Raw genomic sequence first — 18,962 nt, forward strand, 5'->3', positions numbered from 1 at the left:
CAGCAAATGTTAGACCTCTCTGCCTGTCGGTTGTCTCTCGTCCCAAATCTGAAGTTGCTTCCATGGGCTGTCTTGATGAATATGCCGTTTCTGTCTATACAACTATAACACAGAGAGGTTTTTTTAGTGTATTTTTTTGACGTTGTCATTGATTTTTTAAAAGTAAAATCTTAAAGTCTACCCTAAAATAGCTCATGCAACCATTTCCAGCTTAGATATGGCCATTTGCTCCTTGACGATTTAGAGAAACTGTTAGGCTGTAGCCTTGGAGCCTGGGCTGCCGATCGGGCTGAGTGAGGTGACCCGCTAATAGGGCCCACCGTCCCCGGGGTGGCTGGCACAGAACCTCCAGACCAGGACAAGCCACGTCTTGCTTCTGGCTTCACTGAAAGTTGTGAATCAGTTTTCCCAATGACCTACTCCAATGTAATATCAAAATGTTTTCCTAACAAATCTCAAATCCTTTTAGCTTTGATTTTTCTTTTCCTTTCAGTTTTTTGCGGCCACTTTTCTATCGCAGAAGAGTTGGTATTAATTAGAAAATACTCTTGTCTTCTATTTTTATTATGGAAAGAGAAAAGAGGGGTTCTTGGTAGCGTAGGTAGCACAGGTAAATGTGGGCTTATAAAAAAATAGTTGAGAGACTAGCTGCGTTTACTGTAGGTTTAAGTGCTTACAAGAAAGGGAAGTGAATTAGAACACGTGAATAGGTCATTTTGAAAAGTCACCTTGTGTGGCGGGGAAGAGACGGGGTGATAGAGACACCTACTATCTGATGAGGCAGACAGTTGAGTCCCAGTTTAGTCCCCATGTGCATATGCATGTGTGTGTCCTTGGGCACAACAGTGACCTCTCTCCCATCTCTATTTTTTCCATCAGTAAAATGAGGCATCATTGTGGTGCCACATAGGGTCATTGAGATCATATTAGATGATGCATATAGCACATATCTGCATAAAATGTATATAGTAAAGGATATCTCTTTCTGCTGTGATTCATTCACACTTTCTGTATAAACTTATTTTGGGTTCATGGTTTACCTTTTGCAAGCTTCCTTGGCAATTTACAGAAGTGCAGGTGATCTTACTTCACTTCCTGCTGAAATGGGAGAGCAATTGGTACTTTAACCATCTAGGGATGAGATGTAGAGGTCTTACGCAATCTCTACTTGGCTGTGAAAACAGAAGGCACTCAGAATTTGCTTGTCATCTAACTTGGAGCCAAATAAAATGCCAAGTCTAGGAAATACGCCAGTTCTCACAAGGGCAGGCCTCCTATCACATCCCTTCTGCGAGCTGAGGGGTCATTCCTGGTGGGGTTCCTTCTGGGTTTTTCTTAGTTTAAGTGGGGGCATTGGTAACCAAGAGCCATGAGTCAGGTACCTCAGTGGTGTTTCTCATCATGCCCAGGCTGCTTTTACACTAAAAAAGGACCAGAACCTCCCCATTATGCCACCCCCCCCTTTTAAAAAAATTCACAGTAGCTTTGTCACAGTGCTCAGGCTGAGGGTGACAGCTCGAGTTCAAAACCTGACCGCAATATTTCCTGTGGTTTCTACTGCATTTCATTACACTGTGCTAGAAAAGGACAAGGCTTAGTGCTGCTGTCATTACCTTGTGGAAAAGCAAGGATTTCTGCAAGTTTATGGTAACACAAAAGCGATCAACGCCAGACCCAAGCTGTGCATGGTGCACACCTATAGTTCCAGCTACCTGTGAGTTGAGGTGGCAGGATCACTTGAGCCCAGGAGTTAGAAACCAGCCTGAGCAACATAGCAAGACCCTGTCTCTGGAAAATAAAAAAGTAGAAAATGTCAGACCCAAATTCACCAAAGAGTTGGTATGAGAAACGGTTCTTTCTCCAAAGTGATTGTGGTAATTATTTTTGATACTAATAGTCTTCACAGTTCAAAACTCTATATGACCAAGTGAATTGACTTCACTGATAAAAGAGAAAACTTCTCATGGCTGTGGCTTGGATATAAAAACATGCAAGCACAGAGCCAGAAGGGCCCTTAGCAGCATCTGCTCCAGGCGGCTGCCTGCAGGAGGCTGTCTGAAGTAGAGGTCGGTGGTCCCAACTGCTAACCCTTAAGCTCTGAGATGCTGAATGAGCCGCATAGCTTATCTGAGCTCTTCTCTTCTCCCTGGTCATCTGCAAGGTTGTTGTGGGAAGATTAAATGAGATAGCCATGCATGCAAAACCAAGAACACAGTTTAATGAACGATTAGCCGATGAACACAAAATTAATGCTGTTACTGAACAGTTGTTCAACATTTGGCAATAACCATTATCATCATCATCTTATTTCTATAACTTTACAGGGCTGAGGGTGTCATGCTCTTAGTTCTCTATTCTGGTCAGTCTCTGGGGTCAGCCTTCCTGCTGCGTAACTGAACACCTTTATCTTTCCCACAATAGAGGAAGCCCGTTTCTTCTTGTTTAACTCTTGTTCTATCCTGAATCAGACACAGTATTAAGTCTCCCCACCTTTCAGAGCCTCTGTTCCCTTTTCTTTGAAATCACCTGCTGGTATTTTCTTTGAAATGAGGATGAGGGTTGGTGATGTGCAGGGCTTTGCAACTCTGCCACTATGTATAGTAACATCCTTCTGGTAGCTGAAGGCATTGCCAGGTCAGTCCTCCACCTTGGGCCATTCCTCTGTAGCCACAGGCAGGACTCTCTACAGTGCTGAGAAAATGGTGGTGGATGGATGTTTGGCGTGGTTTTTTTACCCACAGGTCTCCGATCTTCTCTCTTTCTTCATTCTGAGTGTTCTGCTGAGGATCTCTTCTCATCATGCTTAACTAATACAATAGGGAAGAACAAAAGTCAGAATATTGCTCTTGTCCTTGTCTTTGACCTTGGCCAATCCATCCAAATAACAGATTAAGTTGGACCAACTTACGACTAGGTTCTGCCATGAACCTAAGCTAATTTGAAAAGGTGCCAACAAAATGAACAATAGCTATGATACATTAAAAGCACTATGCTGTATTTGACACACATTTACTTATTTAATTCTTGTAACTGTCCAAGGTACACCTACCCCCATTATACAGATGAGGAAAGTAAGAGTTAGAGAAATTAAGTAATCTGCCAATGGTCAGGCCAATGCTAAGGGCAGAGCTGGGTTTTCACCCCAGGAGCTCTGTCCAAGAATCTCTGTTCTTGACAACCTATGAAGTGCTTCTGGACAGATTTCTCACCATCTTTTAAAAAGTACTCATCCAGGAAAGACGCTCAGAGGCAAGAAGATGGGCTGGATGAACTCCTGAGGAGGGTGTTCCTCCATGATGCTGCCAAGCCAATGCTCCAGCCACATCATCGTGGCTCCAAAATGAAGGGCCACAGCCTGGGGGGCAAACAACAGAAATGTGTAGTCTCACACTCCTGGAAGCTGAAAGCCAGAGATGAAGGTGTTGGCAGGGCTGGTTCCTCTGAGGGAGTGAGGGAGGGATCTGTCCCAGGCCCCTGTCCTTGGCTTGTAGATGGCTGTCTTCTCATGCGTCTCTTCACATTACCTTACCCCAGTGTGTCTGTGTCCAAATTTCCCTTTTTATGGGGGCATCCATCATATTGGATTAGGGCCCACACCAATGACCTCATTTTAACTTGATTTTCTCTGTAAAGACACTGTCTCCAAATAGGGTCATATTGTGAGGTAGCAGGGGGCAGGGGTTAGGACACTATCTTTTTTTTTTTTTTTTTTTTTTGGTGAGGGGAGTATCTTTCAACCCATAAGAGCTCCCCTGTCATTTCAAGGTAATAATCAGTGTGATGACTCCATTTCCCCACAGCAGGGAAGTGGTTTACTTAACAATGAACTGTCAAAGAGGCTTAGCTTTTAGAATCAGACAGGGCAATTTAGTTAATGCCTCATTTGCTATTCTTTGCCAATAGTCAAGTGAGTGGATCTCTGGTACTCATTGAAAAAAACAGAACAGGTTTAAGAAATAAATAAAAGGAAAGTTTCCATCAGTGCTTACTGTTAGAGGCCTTGACTGTTGGTGTCATGGAACTGACTCCTAGTGAAGCAAACACTCTTCAGGAATTAGATCACCAAAGGCAATGTGATCTTTTCTAAATAGTTGCCTAAAATAATTAATTAACTTCACTTAGAGAAGTAACTTACCTTCAGAATGATTTATTAATAGATTGGTGATTCCACTTGTAAATGCTATTGTTGATAAATGGCATTACAGTCTTAAAAATTGCTTACAGTCAATACAATTATCTCCTTTCTTATTTTATCCAGGGTAAATATAATTGCTGCAATAAATTAGGAAATCAAGAATATAGGGAATATTAACTTCAAGATGTATTTAATGAAGGAATAATAGCATTATTATTTAATGATTTCATGTTGTGAAGTAGTCACAATCAAAATGGAGTCATTTGTGTTAAAACCCCTCACAAATAGAGCTATGAAGGTTAAGAAGAGAGAGTTGTCATGTTTGCATCACAAAGACTGCAAAAACTGCAGCCTTGCACAAGGGCCATCACAACTTTACACAGAAAATACTTCTGCAAGGACATCTGCCCAGCAAATGTCCCAACCTCAGACTGGCACCACCCTTGTTATTGATCTTTGTAGCCAAGGGTAATCATTTCAAAATAATTATGAAATCCTCCATTTTTTCCCTTTAAAATGCTTTGTCTTTCTTTTTTTTTTTCTTTTTACCTCTCTGAATGCACACATAGTTTACTATGGCACGTGCATTCCCACTACAATACCCTGGTCCCAAATAAACATCGTTTTCTTTTAGAGATCCTCTCTGTGTTTGTACTTAGTTGACAATATGTTGGTTAAGTCTGGCACTGAAGAAGTAAAACTGATGGAATCATAGCCAGCTATTGCCTAAGGAGGGCCAGATTTGAAAATGATGACTGTGAACATTATTTTTTGGAGTTCGTGGTCTTCAGTTCATCAAAATGTGAACATTATAGAGCAAGGTAGAGAAAAGTGTGTGGAGTCTAGCTCTGCTGCCATTTGTGTAAAAAGTATGCAGAGAGGTTGTCTGTACATTGTCTACATCTACACATCTCAGGAAGGACACAGGAGAAAGTCCTAGCTAGGGACCCGAGGCCTGGGAAGAGGAGGACTAAGATTTCACTGTACGCTGTTTGCATGGTTTTGTTGTTCAGTTTATACTGGACCCCTCGATAACACCTGTTTTAACAAGTAGCACATGTTTCTGACAACCGCAGACACACACAGCTAAACTAGCTATGGAGGCCCAGGTCGCAGGTTGCCCCAAGAATCCTTCCAGCCCCCTTTTCCCTGTGCTAATCCTGGGGCTGCTTCTGGGCAAGATCTGCAATTTCGCTTTAGTTCATTTTGAGATGTATTCACTCTCCTTTCAGCAGCTGCCTCCTTTATCCTCATCAGAAGCTAAGGCACTTCTTTCAAGTGTTGAAAAAATGAAATTTCAGGCCTCGTGAAAACTGGGGCGAGAGACATTTGACTTGTTGCATCCTAAGGCTTTAGTAATGAGGAAGGCTTAGCTCTCTTTATGAGGAATTTTGGCTTTTAAAATCCGTTGTCTAATTTTGCTTTTCTTATGTATTTATTTTTGGGAATGTGCATTTTATCAAGTGCGAATTTAGGAATTTTAGATTACTAGAGATGAAAGAATCTTGCATTTTAGACTCCTCATTTGTAAAATGGGACAATAAATGCACGTGTTGTGTAAAAGTCGTAAAGCCTTCTTGAGAAAGTGCATAGATAGCATTCTGGATAGATTCTGGCTCATTTTCAAGGCTCAGTGAATGTGAACCATTATTATCACGATGGCAGCAGAAACAACAGCCATTTTTCCCCTCATCCCCACTGAGAAATTTTGGATCAAAAATTATAAAGAATGTTCTAATAACTAGAGCTAATCAACAGGGTAATTAGAAGATGGTGACCTTCCACTCTTTAGTGGTACTGGAGCAGAACTTGTCATATTGGGAATGTTCTTAGTGGAAGGGTCTCTGTGAGACAGATTCTGAGCTATATGACCTCTTCCAGCCAAATGAGAAAGTCCAGCCACTTACTGGTATTTTTTTTTAGATTGTAATGTGGTAGTGCCAGGAGGCCCTGACCTCATTCCAGCTAAGGTCCCCTCATTTCTCTCATTAGTGTTTCCAGGGCTAGCCCTAGCCACAAGGACCAGGACAGTTTGCCCCACTATTTGTTGGGAAAAAAATACAGCCATCTGGAAACACAGTATTTATGGGACCCCAGACTTCTGTTCTTTTTCTTTGGTCTCATCTTAAAAGCTGGACGATGTAAAGTGTTGACGTTGGGTCAGGACAGTTGATCTAAGGCCTTTATTGAAATTAGCAAAAAGCAATTGCAAATAAATTCCTAAAACTACTAACAACAACAGCAACAAATGGACAAAATCCATAACAAAAAAAGAAGAAAGAAAGAGAGAAGGAAAGAAAGAAAATCAAGAAATCAGTTAGAAAAGTTTAAGGATCTGGGGAATGATGTTTAAGTGCCTTTATTATTTCATCATGAGTGAGAAAATTTTGAAAATAGGATATAGGAAAACTAAAAGGGATATATCTTTGTATATTGTTCTTATGCATAATTGATATTGGCCAGGTTAGACTAATGTTGGATTAATTTAATAATGGTCTTGTTTTTTGTTGAACTAGAAGCAAGGTTTAGGGAAATACTGTCCAAGACTCAAATTCTTTTTTTTTTTTTTTGAGGTGAAGTCTCACTTTTTACCCAGGCTGGAGTGCAGTGGCATGATCTTGGCTTACTGCAACCTCTGTTTCCTGGGCTCAAGCCATTCTCCTGTCTCAGCCTCCAGAGTAGCTGGAATTATAGGCCCCTGCCACTCTGTCTGGCTAATTTTTATATTTCCAGTAGAGACAGAGTTTTGCCATGTTGGCCAAGCTGGTGTTGAACTCCTGACCTCAAGTGATCCACCTGCCTCGTTTCCCAAAGTGCGGGGATTACAGGTGTGAGCCACCATACCTGGCCTCAGATTCTTTTTAATAATATAGGATTGTGGTTCTGAGCACAGACTTGAATATTAAGCTCCCTGGGCTTGAAGCCTGGCCCACAGTGTAATCTTGAGCAAGTTGCTTGGTTCTCTGCGATTTCACTTCTCCATCTCTAAAAAACACATAGAAGTGAGAAATGATTAGGGTTACGTGAAATCATTCATGTAATGTACAGTAAAGTGCATTAAAAATCGGACCTATACTAAGTATTAAGCAATGATTATGACTATTTCGCCTATGGTGCCCATGGCAAGTCAGGTTGTTTGGATTACCTGGCTCATAATTCAGGCATCAAATTCATTGGGTGGCTTTATACTCAAGTTATCGTTACCATATCTAGGAGGGAAAAACAGACCCAGAACACTGTAAGTAAATATTTTAGCTACATAAGGGGAAAGATGGTATTTGCCCAGAACTTACACTATGTATTCATAGCAGAATCCTTTCCATTTCCAGTTTCTCAAAAGAGTAAAGTGGAACAGTTTAGGAGAGTCGTTAGTTGTAGAATGAGACAGGATGCTCTGTTGCCCTCGCCTGAAGTACTTCAGGCTGGATTGCTATTTCTAGGAACGAATCAGGCAAGAGCTGTGATGTGGTTCCTGCTTGAGCAGGTGTTATATGCAGAAAAGAAAAAAAGGAAAGAAGCCTGGAAATTCTACCAAACCAGAATCTGCACTAAACCTCTGGCTGTATTGGTACCTCATCTACTAGGATGGAAATTACCCATTTTTTCTTTTTAAAAATGAATTGCAGAGTTGAAGAAGAATGTTAACATTAGGAATGTCAAATTATTTTATTTTTCAACCTGCAAAGACTCACAAAAGTCTTGGTCAGCTTTGTCCTGTAATCTATGGTTTAAATTGAGTTGTCATAAATGTAAAAGTGTTTTTCATTTTGAGAATGTTTAGCTGTTTTTTCCACATTGATGGGACTGTGATCTCTTGTGTTCCTGAGAACTACTGGGATTAATAGTGTGCAGAAGAGCCAAATTGATCATTTTTTAAAGAAGTTTCCTGGGAATTTTTCTCATTAACTATTGGTCTGGGTGAAATATTGGTCATTAAGTATTGGTCAACGCTAAGAAAACAGAAGTTACAGGGTTTCTGGAGAGATTTTAACTAGAAGAGATTCTCTTCAGGCTGGATAGCTTAGACATGCCCTGCCTGTAAGCAGAGAAGTGGACTCAATGATCCGCATGTTCTTTTTATTCTGTTCCTCTGGGCCCAGTTTGGCTTGGCATGGAGGCGGGCTCCTTTGCAATAGGTGGTGTGAAATCCTTACAGTAACACTGCTCAGTCTCGGGGGAGGCTGAGAGCAGAGCCAGAGCTGGGAAACCTTCAGGAAGATCTGAAAGGCTCAGGGAAGTTATGAGACTTTGACTGACATACTGACAGCATAACTAACAGGATGGGCAAGCTTGATATTTTTGAAAAAACTTACTTGTTTTAGAGACAGGGTCTTGCTCTGCTGCCCAGGCTGGAGAATAGTGGTGCATTCATAGCTCATTGCAGCCTCGAACTCCTGGGCTGGAGCCATCCTCTTGTCTCAGACTCCCGAGTAGCTAGGACTACAGGCACATGCCCATCCCCAGCTAATTTTTCTTTTTTAAAATTTGTTTTTGTTGACAGGGCCTTTCTGTGTTGTTCAGGTTTGTTTGGAAGTGATCCTCCTGCCTTGGCCCCCCTAAAGTATTGGGATTACAGGCATGAGCCACTGCACCTGACCAGCTTGATCTTTTTTTTTTTTTTGAGATGGAGTTTTGCTCTTGTTACCCAGGCTGGAGTGCAATGGTGCAATCTCGGCTCACCGCAACCTCCGCCTCCCAGGTTCAGGCAATTCTCCTGCCTCAGTCTCCTGAGTAGCTGGGATTACAGGCACGCACCACCATGCCCAGCTAATTTTTTGTATTTTTAGTAGAGACGAGGTTTCACCATGTTGACCAGGATGGTCTCAATCTCTTGACCTCGTGATCCACCCGCCTCGGCCTCCCAAAGTGCTGGGATTACAGGCCTGAGCCACCGCGCCCGGCCCCAGCTTGATCTTGAGTAATAAATTGACCCTTGTGTTAGAAAGACTAATATAGACAAATTTTTGTGTTCCTTCAACAAATGTCTATTGAACATTGATCTGTGTGCCAGTGATGTCCTAGGTAAGGGAATACAAAGATAAGCAAAGCATCATTATTCCTGATTTCATGGAACTTACCATATGATTCAGGAGACCAATATTAACTAACCATATGCATATATAATTACGGACTGTGATGAGATTCCTGAAGCAAATTACAGGGCGCAGTGAGAGTGTACCAGATGGGAACCTACCTGGATAAACAGATGGTGGTCAGAATTTGAAATTGCATGGGCTTCCCTGAGGATGTGGGTTGAGATCTGTAGGACAAAGAAACTAGAAAACCAGGTAAGAGGGAACTTTCCAGGGAGAAGCGTGGGAAAGGTGCTGAGGGGGCCAAGGGCAGAGAATAGTGCTATAAAATGAGGCTAATGAGGAGTGTGGGGCAGTTGGGCTCACGTCATACATTTTAGTTTTCAGCCAAAGTGCAAAGGGAACACGTTGAAGATTTTAAGAAAGCAGTGACAGAAACAGTAGAATGATTGGATTTTAATTTTGAATAATACTGACTGCAATGAGGAGAAATCACTGATGGTACATGGGTGGAGATGCTGTAGTAGAAACAAGAGCTGATGGCAGCTTGAACAGGTGATCGCACTGGAGGTGAAGAGAAGTAGACAGACTCCAGATCACTATGGAGATGAAATTGACAATAGTTGGTGCTGGACTGGGAAAACATCCTGTGGGGTGGGTAAGATAACAACTCCAGATTAGGATGTATTGTCGATGTCCAGATGAAGGACACACTTGGATGTTTGGATCAGATCAGAGGGAGGGTTTGGGAGGTTCTCTTGGTCTCTCCAAACTGAGAAAAAATCCTTCAAGCTAGATGTGGTAGAGGACCATGGCCAAGGTTCATCTTGGCCATGCATCCCTGGAGAAGGCCCTCTAAGGCTTCCTGAGTACTGGCCTTAGCCTTGGATTATATCCAAAAGGCTCTATGAAGGAAGGAACTGCATTTATTACATTCCTTATTATAGGCCAGTACTTTGAAGAATGTCCATCATAGTCAAAATATGTTTCCTCAAATATTTACAGATAAAAATTGGATAGGTGTTTCTCCCAAAAGAGCAGTGAATTAGAAGTGATTATGGTAAGATGGAGAGAAGTCTAGGCACCCATGCCAAAGATGCCCGATCCTGTGACTGTCTGATACGCTTACCCGTCCCCTTCTCCCCACCACACAGGTCCTGTGCCTCTGTAGAGACTTCTGCCTCTATGCCCCCAGCACCACGCCTTCTCATTTTAAAAACCTTTAAAATTTGCTTACATGAATGTATCTGGTATTATTTTGGAATAATATTGTGCTTGGTGACATTTGTTCCTAAGGAGAGAATTTTTTGGTGGAATGGAACAAGGAGTTACCAAATTGCAGCTACTGGAAGGAATGGAAAAAGAATTCAGGTCTAGGCAAAACAAAGGAAGTAACACAATTAGAGAGGCCCAAGAACATGGCTGAGGTGGTTGGAAGTTAGGCAAAGAAAGTTCCTTCAGATTCTAAACGTCTTGGCAGCCCTAGGACGTCTGGAAAGTCAGGGAGCAGCTTGTCGAGAATTCTAAAGCAGTGAAATGAAGCCAAGATGTGAATTCAAGGCAAGGAGGGGCCCCAGCAAACAACACTGGTGAACTTCACCTCCAAGGGCCGACTGTGGGGTGGTTAACTGCAGCAAGAAGAAACCAGATATCTACATGTGGCTGTCTCTGGCACTGGGTCCAAGATGGGGATGACTTCCCAGGCAGGCAGGTTAGCTAACTTTGCCTGAGAATTCTTCCATCTCATTCTTGCTGTAATTGTTTTTCTTTTTTTTTTTTTAATTTTAGTTTTTTTTATTTTAATTTTTTTAAGGCTAGTCAAGTGAAGCAGTGAATTGTTTTTCATTTTGATGCAAAAAGGATGAGTATATCCTGCTTCAGAATTATGGAAATGTATGTCCAAGTGGATTGACACCATTTGTAATTTGATTTTTCAGTCACCAATATTTTGTAAACTTGAAAGGAAAAAATTACCTCATAAGCAGATATTTGTGGAAAGGTGATTAAAAATGAATAGAATGATTAATACCTTCAAATGGACATGATTTCAAGCAGCAGATGTTAAATATATTTTCTTTTTTTTTTTTTTTTTTTTTTTTGAGATGGAGTTTCACTCTTGTTACTCAGGCCTCACCGCAACCTCCGCCTCCTGGGTTCAGGCAATTCTCCTGCCTCAGCCTCCTGAGTAGCTGGGATCATAGGCCCGCGCCACCATGCCCAGCTAATTTTTTGTATTTTTAGTAGAGACGGGGTTTCACCATGTTGACCAGGATGGTCTCGCTCTCTTGACCTCGTGATCCACCCGCCTCGGCCTCCCAAAGTGCTGGGATTACAGGCTTGAGCCACCGCGCCTGGCCTAAATATATTTTCTTAAGTTTGAGACAAGGTCTTGCTCTGTCTTTGAGGCTGGAGTGCAGTGGCATGATCACAGCTCAGTGCAGCCTCAGCCTCCTGGCTCAAGTGATCCTCCCACCTCAGCCTCTGAAGTAGCTGAGACTACCAATGCATGCTACCATGCCCAGCTAACTTTTTATTTTTTGTAGAGACAAGATCTCATTATATTACCCAGGCTGGTTTTGAACTCCTGGGCTCAAGCAATCCTTCTGCCTTGGCTTGCTGGGATTACAGGCAAACTTTCTTTGCAATATGTTAGCAGGTGTGTATACGCATGTGTGTGTCTGTGGGTGTGTGCACACTTGCACATGTTCATTAGCTCATTTCTCTAGCTCTTTTAGGCCATGTTATTATGCAAAAAATGTTGCACTGTGCCACTGCAGGCTTCTTCTTATAAATGTTCTATAAAGCTTTGCAAGTGGTTCTGGCTGCTGGAATTGACAAACATCTATCTAGGGAACTCTTTTAGATGGGGTGTGGGCCCAGGGTCAGTTTAGAACCATGGATACAAGCAAGATGCAGATGAAATCCCACTGTAACTGTAGGCTAAAGAGAGCCTTTTTATTTAGCTTTATATCTTCATGTGGCTTGAAAGACATCTCAAATGGAAGATTTCCAGCCCTCTCAGGTATAAGTTGTGCCACATAGTCTGGGTCTTGTTACTTTTACAATCACCAGAATAAACCAATTGGCCTACATTTTTCTTCTTTTGGAATGATTAGTTACTATGTCATGATATTTTTCCACCAGAAAACTGTACGCATCAGTGTTCTTAGTGGCCTGAATAGGATGTTCATCCTCCATAGCTCCCTCTAGGAAGGCTTGTCTGAGTGTAGGGGAGTCTCTCTCCGTATATGTGAATATATATAGGTATATGTATATATAAATTACACATATAATTATATGTGTAATTTTTATATGTATAATATATATTATATAATTTGTATATATTATAAATTATATATAAAATACATGTAACAAATGCACATATATTTTAAGTATGTATTCTTCTTTACAGTCCTCTTATTCCTTTTCCCATATTTTTCTTTCCTTCTCTTTGCAGTTCTATCTAGTGTACTGCTGCCCTTAGCTTATGCCAGTGTCACACAATGCTTGATAACACTTTGTTTTCCTGTCCCTTTCAAAGCTTATCAGGACTGAGCTTCAGTCCTTCAGAGTCATTTTCAGCAAGATAATGGAACATATCTATCCACTCATGAAAATGTTTGACTCATCTTTAATATTTAGATAAGAGATGATATTCAACATCCACAAGTTACTCTAAATGCTGGGACCATAAGCACGGGGCAGGCCATGATGAAGATCATTTTGAATGGGCAAGTCTTTCCATTTCCCTTATGTCATACCAAGCAGGCAAAGCCTAAATACAGGGCAGGACTTGCCTATGTGATGTACTATTCCAGTTCTTCTTTTCAGAGAAAACTTGAGCAGGGACTCTGGGACACCACCAGCAATGGCGGGAGTCCATTTTGTAATCCAAACAAGCACAATCTAAACGAGTCCAGGTTGGAGCAGGTAGGGAGAAAAGGAGATGTGCTCTTGAAATCAGCCAATCTCATAGCCTGGAGCAGGCATTTGTCCTCAGCTGAATCACACTGCCTTGGGATTAGCCAGCTCTGCTTTCTGTTTCAACAATAAAAAGTCTTGCAAGACTGCTGGCATGTGAGACAGAGGTATCCAGAAAATTTTGGCATCTTTTCCAGCAGCATAGTGAGTCTTAGGGAAAAGACTTGTTAGAGCGTGGTCCATGCACTCTACCACCAGAGAGAGGTCCATGTTCACAAAGGATGTATTGCCCTTCAGTTTGTCTAGGCCTAAAAGCAGACAAAAACACATTTACTCTTTGGAAGAAAGAGAAGGCAGAGTGGAAGTCTAGGGTACAAAGGATAGGATGTATACAAGGGCATTTATTCTGAATTGTCCATTATAATTGAGGCTTATTGTGAGGATTTACTATCTGTTCCTCAGAAAATGATACTGCAGTGCTTTCTGTAGACCAGCGGCTCTCAAGATTGGGTGGACAGTAGAATGTGCTAGAGAGCTCATTAAAACCCAGGTTTCTGGGTTCCACCTCCAGAGTTTCTGACTGAGGTATGAGCTGGGGTCCAAGAACGTGCATTTCTAACAAACTTCCAGATGATGCTGAGGCAGCTGGTCCAGGGATCAAACTTTGAGAGCCAGTACTTTAAAGCAATGAAGAAACAATACTTCATAAAGCCAAAGAGGCCCCTAAGCCTAGAAAGCTGTATTTCTAATTTTGATTTCTAATTTTGATTTCTAATTTGCATTTCTAATTTTGATTTCTAGTTTGATTTCTAATTTGTTTTAGGGGATTCTGTATCTATAGAAGTTGTGGGTTGCACACGTGCTTATGCATATATGTGCATGCAGTATGTGGATGTGAGTGTACAGTTGTATACCGCAGGCCTTTATGATTCTGTAAAGAAAGAGAGAATCATCCCCAAATGTACTGACTCAGGAAGCTAAAAGGATCCCAGTTCTCATGCAATGAAATGTTTGAATAATGAGTGGAGATACCTTTAGAGAGGCAGGTATTTTACCAGGGATTGGTGGTGGTTTAGAATTCCAGTCTTTTCAATACATGGTATTGGGAAAACAGTATATCCACATGCAGAAGAATGAGACTGAATCTTACACTGTATAAAAAAATCAACTCAAAATGGATTGAAGACTTAAACATAAGACCTGAAATTATAAAACTACTAAAAGAGGCCTGGCATGGTGGCTCATGCCTGTAATTACAGCACTTTGGGAGGCTGAGGTAGGAAGATCACTTGAGCCCAGGGAGTTCAGGACCATCCTGGGCATCATAGTGAGGCCTCAACTCTATTTATATATATATAAAAAGCTACTAGAAGAAAACATAAAGGAAATACTTCTTGACATTGGACTGGGCGAGGATTTCTTTGGATATGACTCCCAAAGCACAAAACTAAACAAAAGCAAAATGAGATAAGTGTGATTTCCTCATGCTAAAAAACTTCTTCACAGCAAAGGAAACAGTTAAAAGAGTGAAGGGAGAACATATAGAATGGGAAAAAATATTTGCAAACTTTACATCTTATGCACAGTTAATGTCTTAAATATATAAGAAACTCAAACAACTCAACAACAAGAAAAGAAATAAGCTGATTTTAAAAATGGGCAGAGAATCTGGATAGACTTTTCTCAGAAGAAGATACAAATGGCCAACAGGTATATGAAAAAAAATGTTTGTCATCACTAATCATCAGGGAAATGCAAATTAAAACCACAATGAGATATCACTTCACATTTGTTAGAATGTCTATTATCAAAAGACAAAAGATAACAAGTATTGACAAGGGTGTGGAGAAAAAGGAACTCTGTATCCTGTTGGTGGGAATGTAAATTAGGACAGTCATTATGGAAAATGGCATAGAGATTCCCAAAATTACCATATGATTCTCACATACTTTTAAAACTTAACTGAGTTGTGTCTTCTCAAGGGAAAGTTTATGATGTTAATCTTTCTTTCAACTTCAGGACCCTGGCCACAAGTTGTTAAAGAACCTAATAAGTCTTAGTGGCTATTTTAAACTTCTACTATCTCAATTCAGGAAATTAAGAAAAGATGACTTTAAATTTGTGGTCTACTTTGGGACTGTACCTTTGGCTGATCTCCAAGTCCTGACTTGGAAACTGTAATAGTAACAACCAGTGTAAAACTCGGCTCAATGCCTTTGGCATTTCTGAGGCAGAACACATGAACCAGGAACCAAGCCAAAAATAATTGGAGACTGATGTTGGAAATATATGCAAAGGCATTTAAAAAGTATTGGTGTCAATATCAAACAGAAAACTCGTTTAAATGAGGGGTTTTGTTTCTGAAGTATTAAGTTCAGTCTTAGATGGAAACTTCAGAGTCAGGAACTGAAAAGTAGAGCATTTGATGGCAGTGGTTCTAAACCTGTAATGACATGTGAGCACTAAGACGTTTGTCAGACCAGACGGGTTCAGTTGATATATAGATAACGTGTGTACCTCTGTGTATGTGTGTGTGTGTGTGCGTGTGTGTGTTTGTGTAGTGGTGGTCAGAGGAGTCAGTCATTTTAAAAACCTCTCCAGGTAGGTCTGACTTGGCTTTTGGCTCTGCCTGAAAACTCTGACCATGAACCTTGCCACAGTTGACTGTCTTATCAAGTCGGCTGATCAAGAGGCATGAGCACAGTTTGGAGTCATAGAACTACACATAGTTAGGTTGAACCTTGCTCAACTCAAAGCTGGAGCTCAGTAACTATTTGAGGAATATTGAGTAAACTTTAACTGAGCCAGGAAGTTTGTGGTGGAAGGGAATCCCTGATAAGAGGAGTCTGACCAAAGCCCTTAATGCCTTGTTCACATTGTAGCGCCATGGCCAAGCAGAAATGGCAGGGTCAGGCTGCCTGGGTCCAAATCTAGCTCTCCCACCCACTGGTGGTACAATTTTGGTAACTTACTTCTCTATGCTTCTATTTCTATAAAATGAAGGTGATAATAGAGCTTATTTACGGACTTTAAATGTGCATCCATGTAATGCACTTAGAATGGTGACAAGTACTTATGAAATATTTACTTTTTGTTAGCCACCACTTTGTCAACTTTAGTATTATTCTCCCATCTTTTACTCAATCTCTTGACTATGTTACCTGTTTTTCCATCTCTTCCTCCATGTGTTTCTGCTCCAGAGAGTTTCCACTCAAATAATTCTTTCCTGTCCTTTAGGTCTTATTCAAACCTGACCTACCCCATTACGTCTTCTTAACCAGCAGTGCTCTTTTCCTGGTCTGAATTCCCTGGGCAATTAGAAACCACAACATCTAGCTCCACTTCCGGGCTATTGGATTACACCGAGAAGTAAAGGATCAGTTTTATTGTGTGCTGCATTGCCTCATTGTTTTACATGCTCGCTTGGTTACTACTTGTTGTGAATGAGATTGTAAACTAGTTAAGGGTCAGAGGCTGAACCTTCTCTGTGTTTTGTAACCACCATAAATCCTTACACAATGCCAAGTGTACAGCTGGTGAGGAGGTATGGCAGAGGGGAAGACGTGGGCTCGAGTCGCCTGCCTGGGCTCAGGTCCAGGTATGAGGAGGAGGTGTTGTGTAATCTTGGACAGGACATTTCACTTTTCCAAGCCTCTGCTCATTATTCTAATAGTTTTTGAGGAGTAAATGATATAATTCATAAGGTACTTAGCATATAACTTGGCAGTATGTAATTGCTCAGTAAATGTTTATAAAGAGAAGCAAGAGATGGCACTGAAATTAATAGGATATCCCTGATCCATACTTAAGATCCTTACGGGTGTACTATTCTGAGAACCTTGTTACTGTGTCTGTATTTGAATCTCCTTCATGCTGTGCAGGACAAAGAATTCCAGAGCACTCTGGCACGGCCCAGAAACTCACTTTTTTCAATGTAACCTTCTCCATATTGTCGTTTGATGTCTGGAGACAGTTGCTCCCAAATGGCGAGTTTTTTTTCAAGTGTCTTTACTGGATCTGCCAAGTTTGTTTTGAATAATCCTGGTTCAATGCATGAGACGTGCACACCAAAAGCTTTCATGTCCCGTCTGTGAAAAGAACCCATTGAAGCTGTTTAATCCAGGTTTGTTTAGAAAATACTTGCTATTTGGGTGACGATTTTCTCATGAATCTTTTCATGGAATCACGGATTTGGGTGCATTGGAAAGAAGTTTCTCATTCTCCCTCTCATTTTGCAAGTGAGGAAACAGGTTGAGAGTGGTGAAGTGAGGGCTAGTTAACAGCAGGACTGAAAGGGATCTGGGCGGACCCACCCCCAGTCCACTGTTGTTTTTCCTAGAGTGTTCTCCATGCTCTCATCTTTAACTTAGTGAGCATTCAGGGTAAGGACAGGTTTCTTACCAGTACTTAAACCACCTTATGGTGAAATGAGCTAATGATAGCCTGGATGGACAAGTTTACCTCCATTCTAGGAACATAAGGAGATTGCAGCACAAACGAGGACATGCTGAAGGACACAGTACGATAATCCCTGACATGACTAACCTGCTCCCTATGCTGTGGAGCAAGCTTTTTTATTTTTATTTTTTTAAATCGTGCTGCTGCAGAAAACCAAAAGCCTACTCATTCCCTAGGTATCAAGATTTTACAGGAATCATAGTGCCCCCCTTTTTTTTAAAGCAAACCAATATGCAGATGCTCCTTGATTTCAGATGGGGTCATATCTTGATAAACTCATTGTAAGTTGAAAATATCCTAAATCAAAAATGCATTTAATATCCCTAACCTGCCGAACATCGCAGCTTAGCCTATCCTGTGTTCAACGTGCTCACTTACACTCACCCACAGTGGGGCAAAATCATCTGGACACACAGGGCCCTGCAGGATAGCAGTTCTTTACCCTGTGACTGGGTGGCTGACTGGGAGCTGGGGTTCCCTGCCACTGCACAGCATTGCAAGAGAGTATTGTACCGCATATTGCTGCCGGTAAAAGATAAAATTCCAAATTCTAAGAAAATTTTATAATGCATGCATCTCACTTTCACACCATTGTAAAGTCGAAGAGTCACTTTTAACATTGGAAGTCAGGGACCACCTGTATAAAAAACTAGTGTATGAACAGTCATTTCCAAAATTTGATTTCTGTTTCTCCCAGGAATATATAATGAAAGGAAGTATATATTCATTTCATAGAACTCTTCATAGGATTTTTAAAAGCTCTGTCAGTGAACTTGTAATTTATTTTCTCTCAGGTTCTGCTTTCTAGCAACATTACTATTGTAAAGTTTGAAATATATTTTACCAAAAATTCAAGTTAATTTGACCTTGAAAGATTCTGAAAAGTATATGACTTGTACTAAAGTTTAAAAAGATTATTTCCCAACTTAACTTATGTTTTATTCACCTGTTGTCTGATTTCCTTTAGATGGTGGAAGTAGCAGTGCCAAGAAGCTTCAGGAAGCCTTTTCTCCCCACCCACTCATGAAAATAACGTACTAGGGACAAGTGGCTTTAAGCCTCCAACCAAGCTTACTAGGTAAGTAAAAACCATGTGAAATCAGCGTGCATGCTGGGAAAATGCAGCTTTAAAGAGCCCAGTCCTCTCTCAGATGGACAGCTGTCCCTAAACCCCTGACATATCGAAATTGTGGAGTTGCTGCTGGATTGTGGCCTACCTACTTAACACCATTTAAAATGCTAGTCCCATGATTCATTTAAGAAAAAAAAACAACTCTTAATTTATTACTTTTCGGCATGGCATAGCTGCATGGCAAACCTCACAAATCCTTCAGTTGAAATCTTTTTTAAAAGTGAGTCAATCTCTAGGTACATATACTAAAATTTTATTATGCTATTGCTGCTTGTAGAGTGGA

The 18,962-nt window shown here is 41.0% G+C and overlaps 1 protein-coding gene across 1 annotated transcript in view; it reads right to left on the reverse strand.

The window, feature by feature from the left end:
• Positions 1 to 12,783: 12,783 nt before the first annotated feature.
• The window catches only part of DHRS9 (dehydrogenase/reductase 9), a 29,303-nt gene continuing 23,124 nt past the window's right edge, over positions 12,784 to 18,962 (reverse strand). Inside the window, 2 exon segments of the mRNA XM_074399527.1 lie at positions 12,784 to 13,397; positions 17,014 to 17,177. Of these exon segments, the coding sequence (XP_074255628.1) occupies positions 13,174 to 13,397; positions 17,014 to 17,177 (388 nt within the window). The 3' untranslated portion in view covers positions 12,784 to 13,173.

Source organism: Saimiri boliviensis, chromosome 5 (genome assembly GCF_048565385.1).
Source record: "Saimiri boliviensis isolate mSaiBol1 chromosome 5, mSaiBol1.pri, whole genome shotgun sequence".
Lineage (NCBI taxonomy): Eukaryota > Metazoa > Chordata > Mammalia > Primates > Cebidae > Saimiri > Saimiri boliviensis.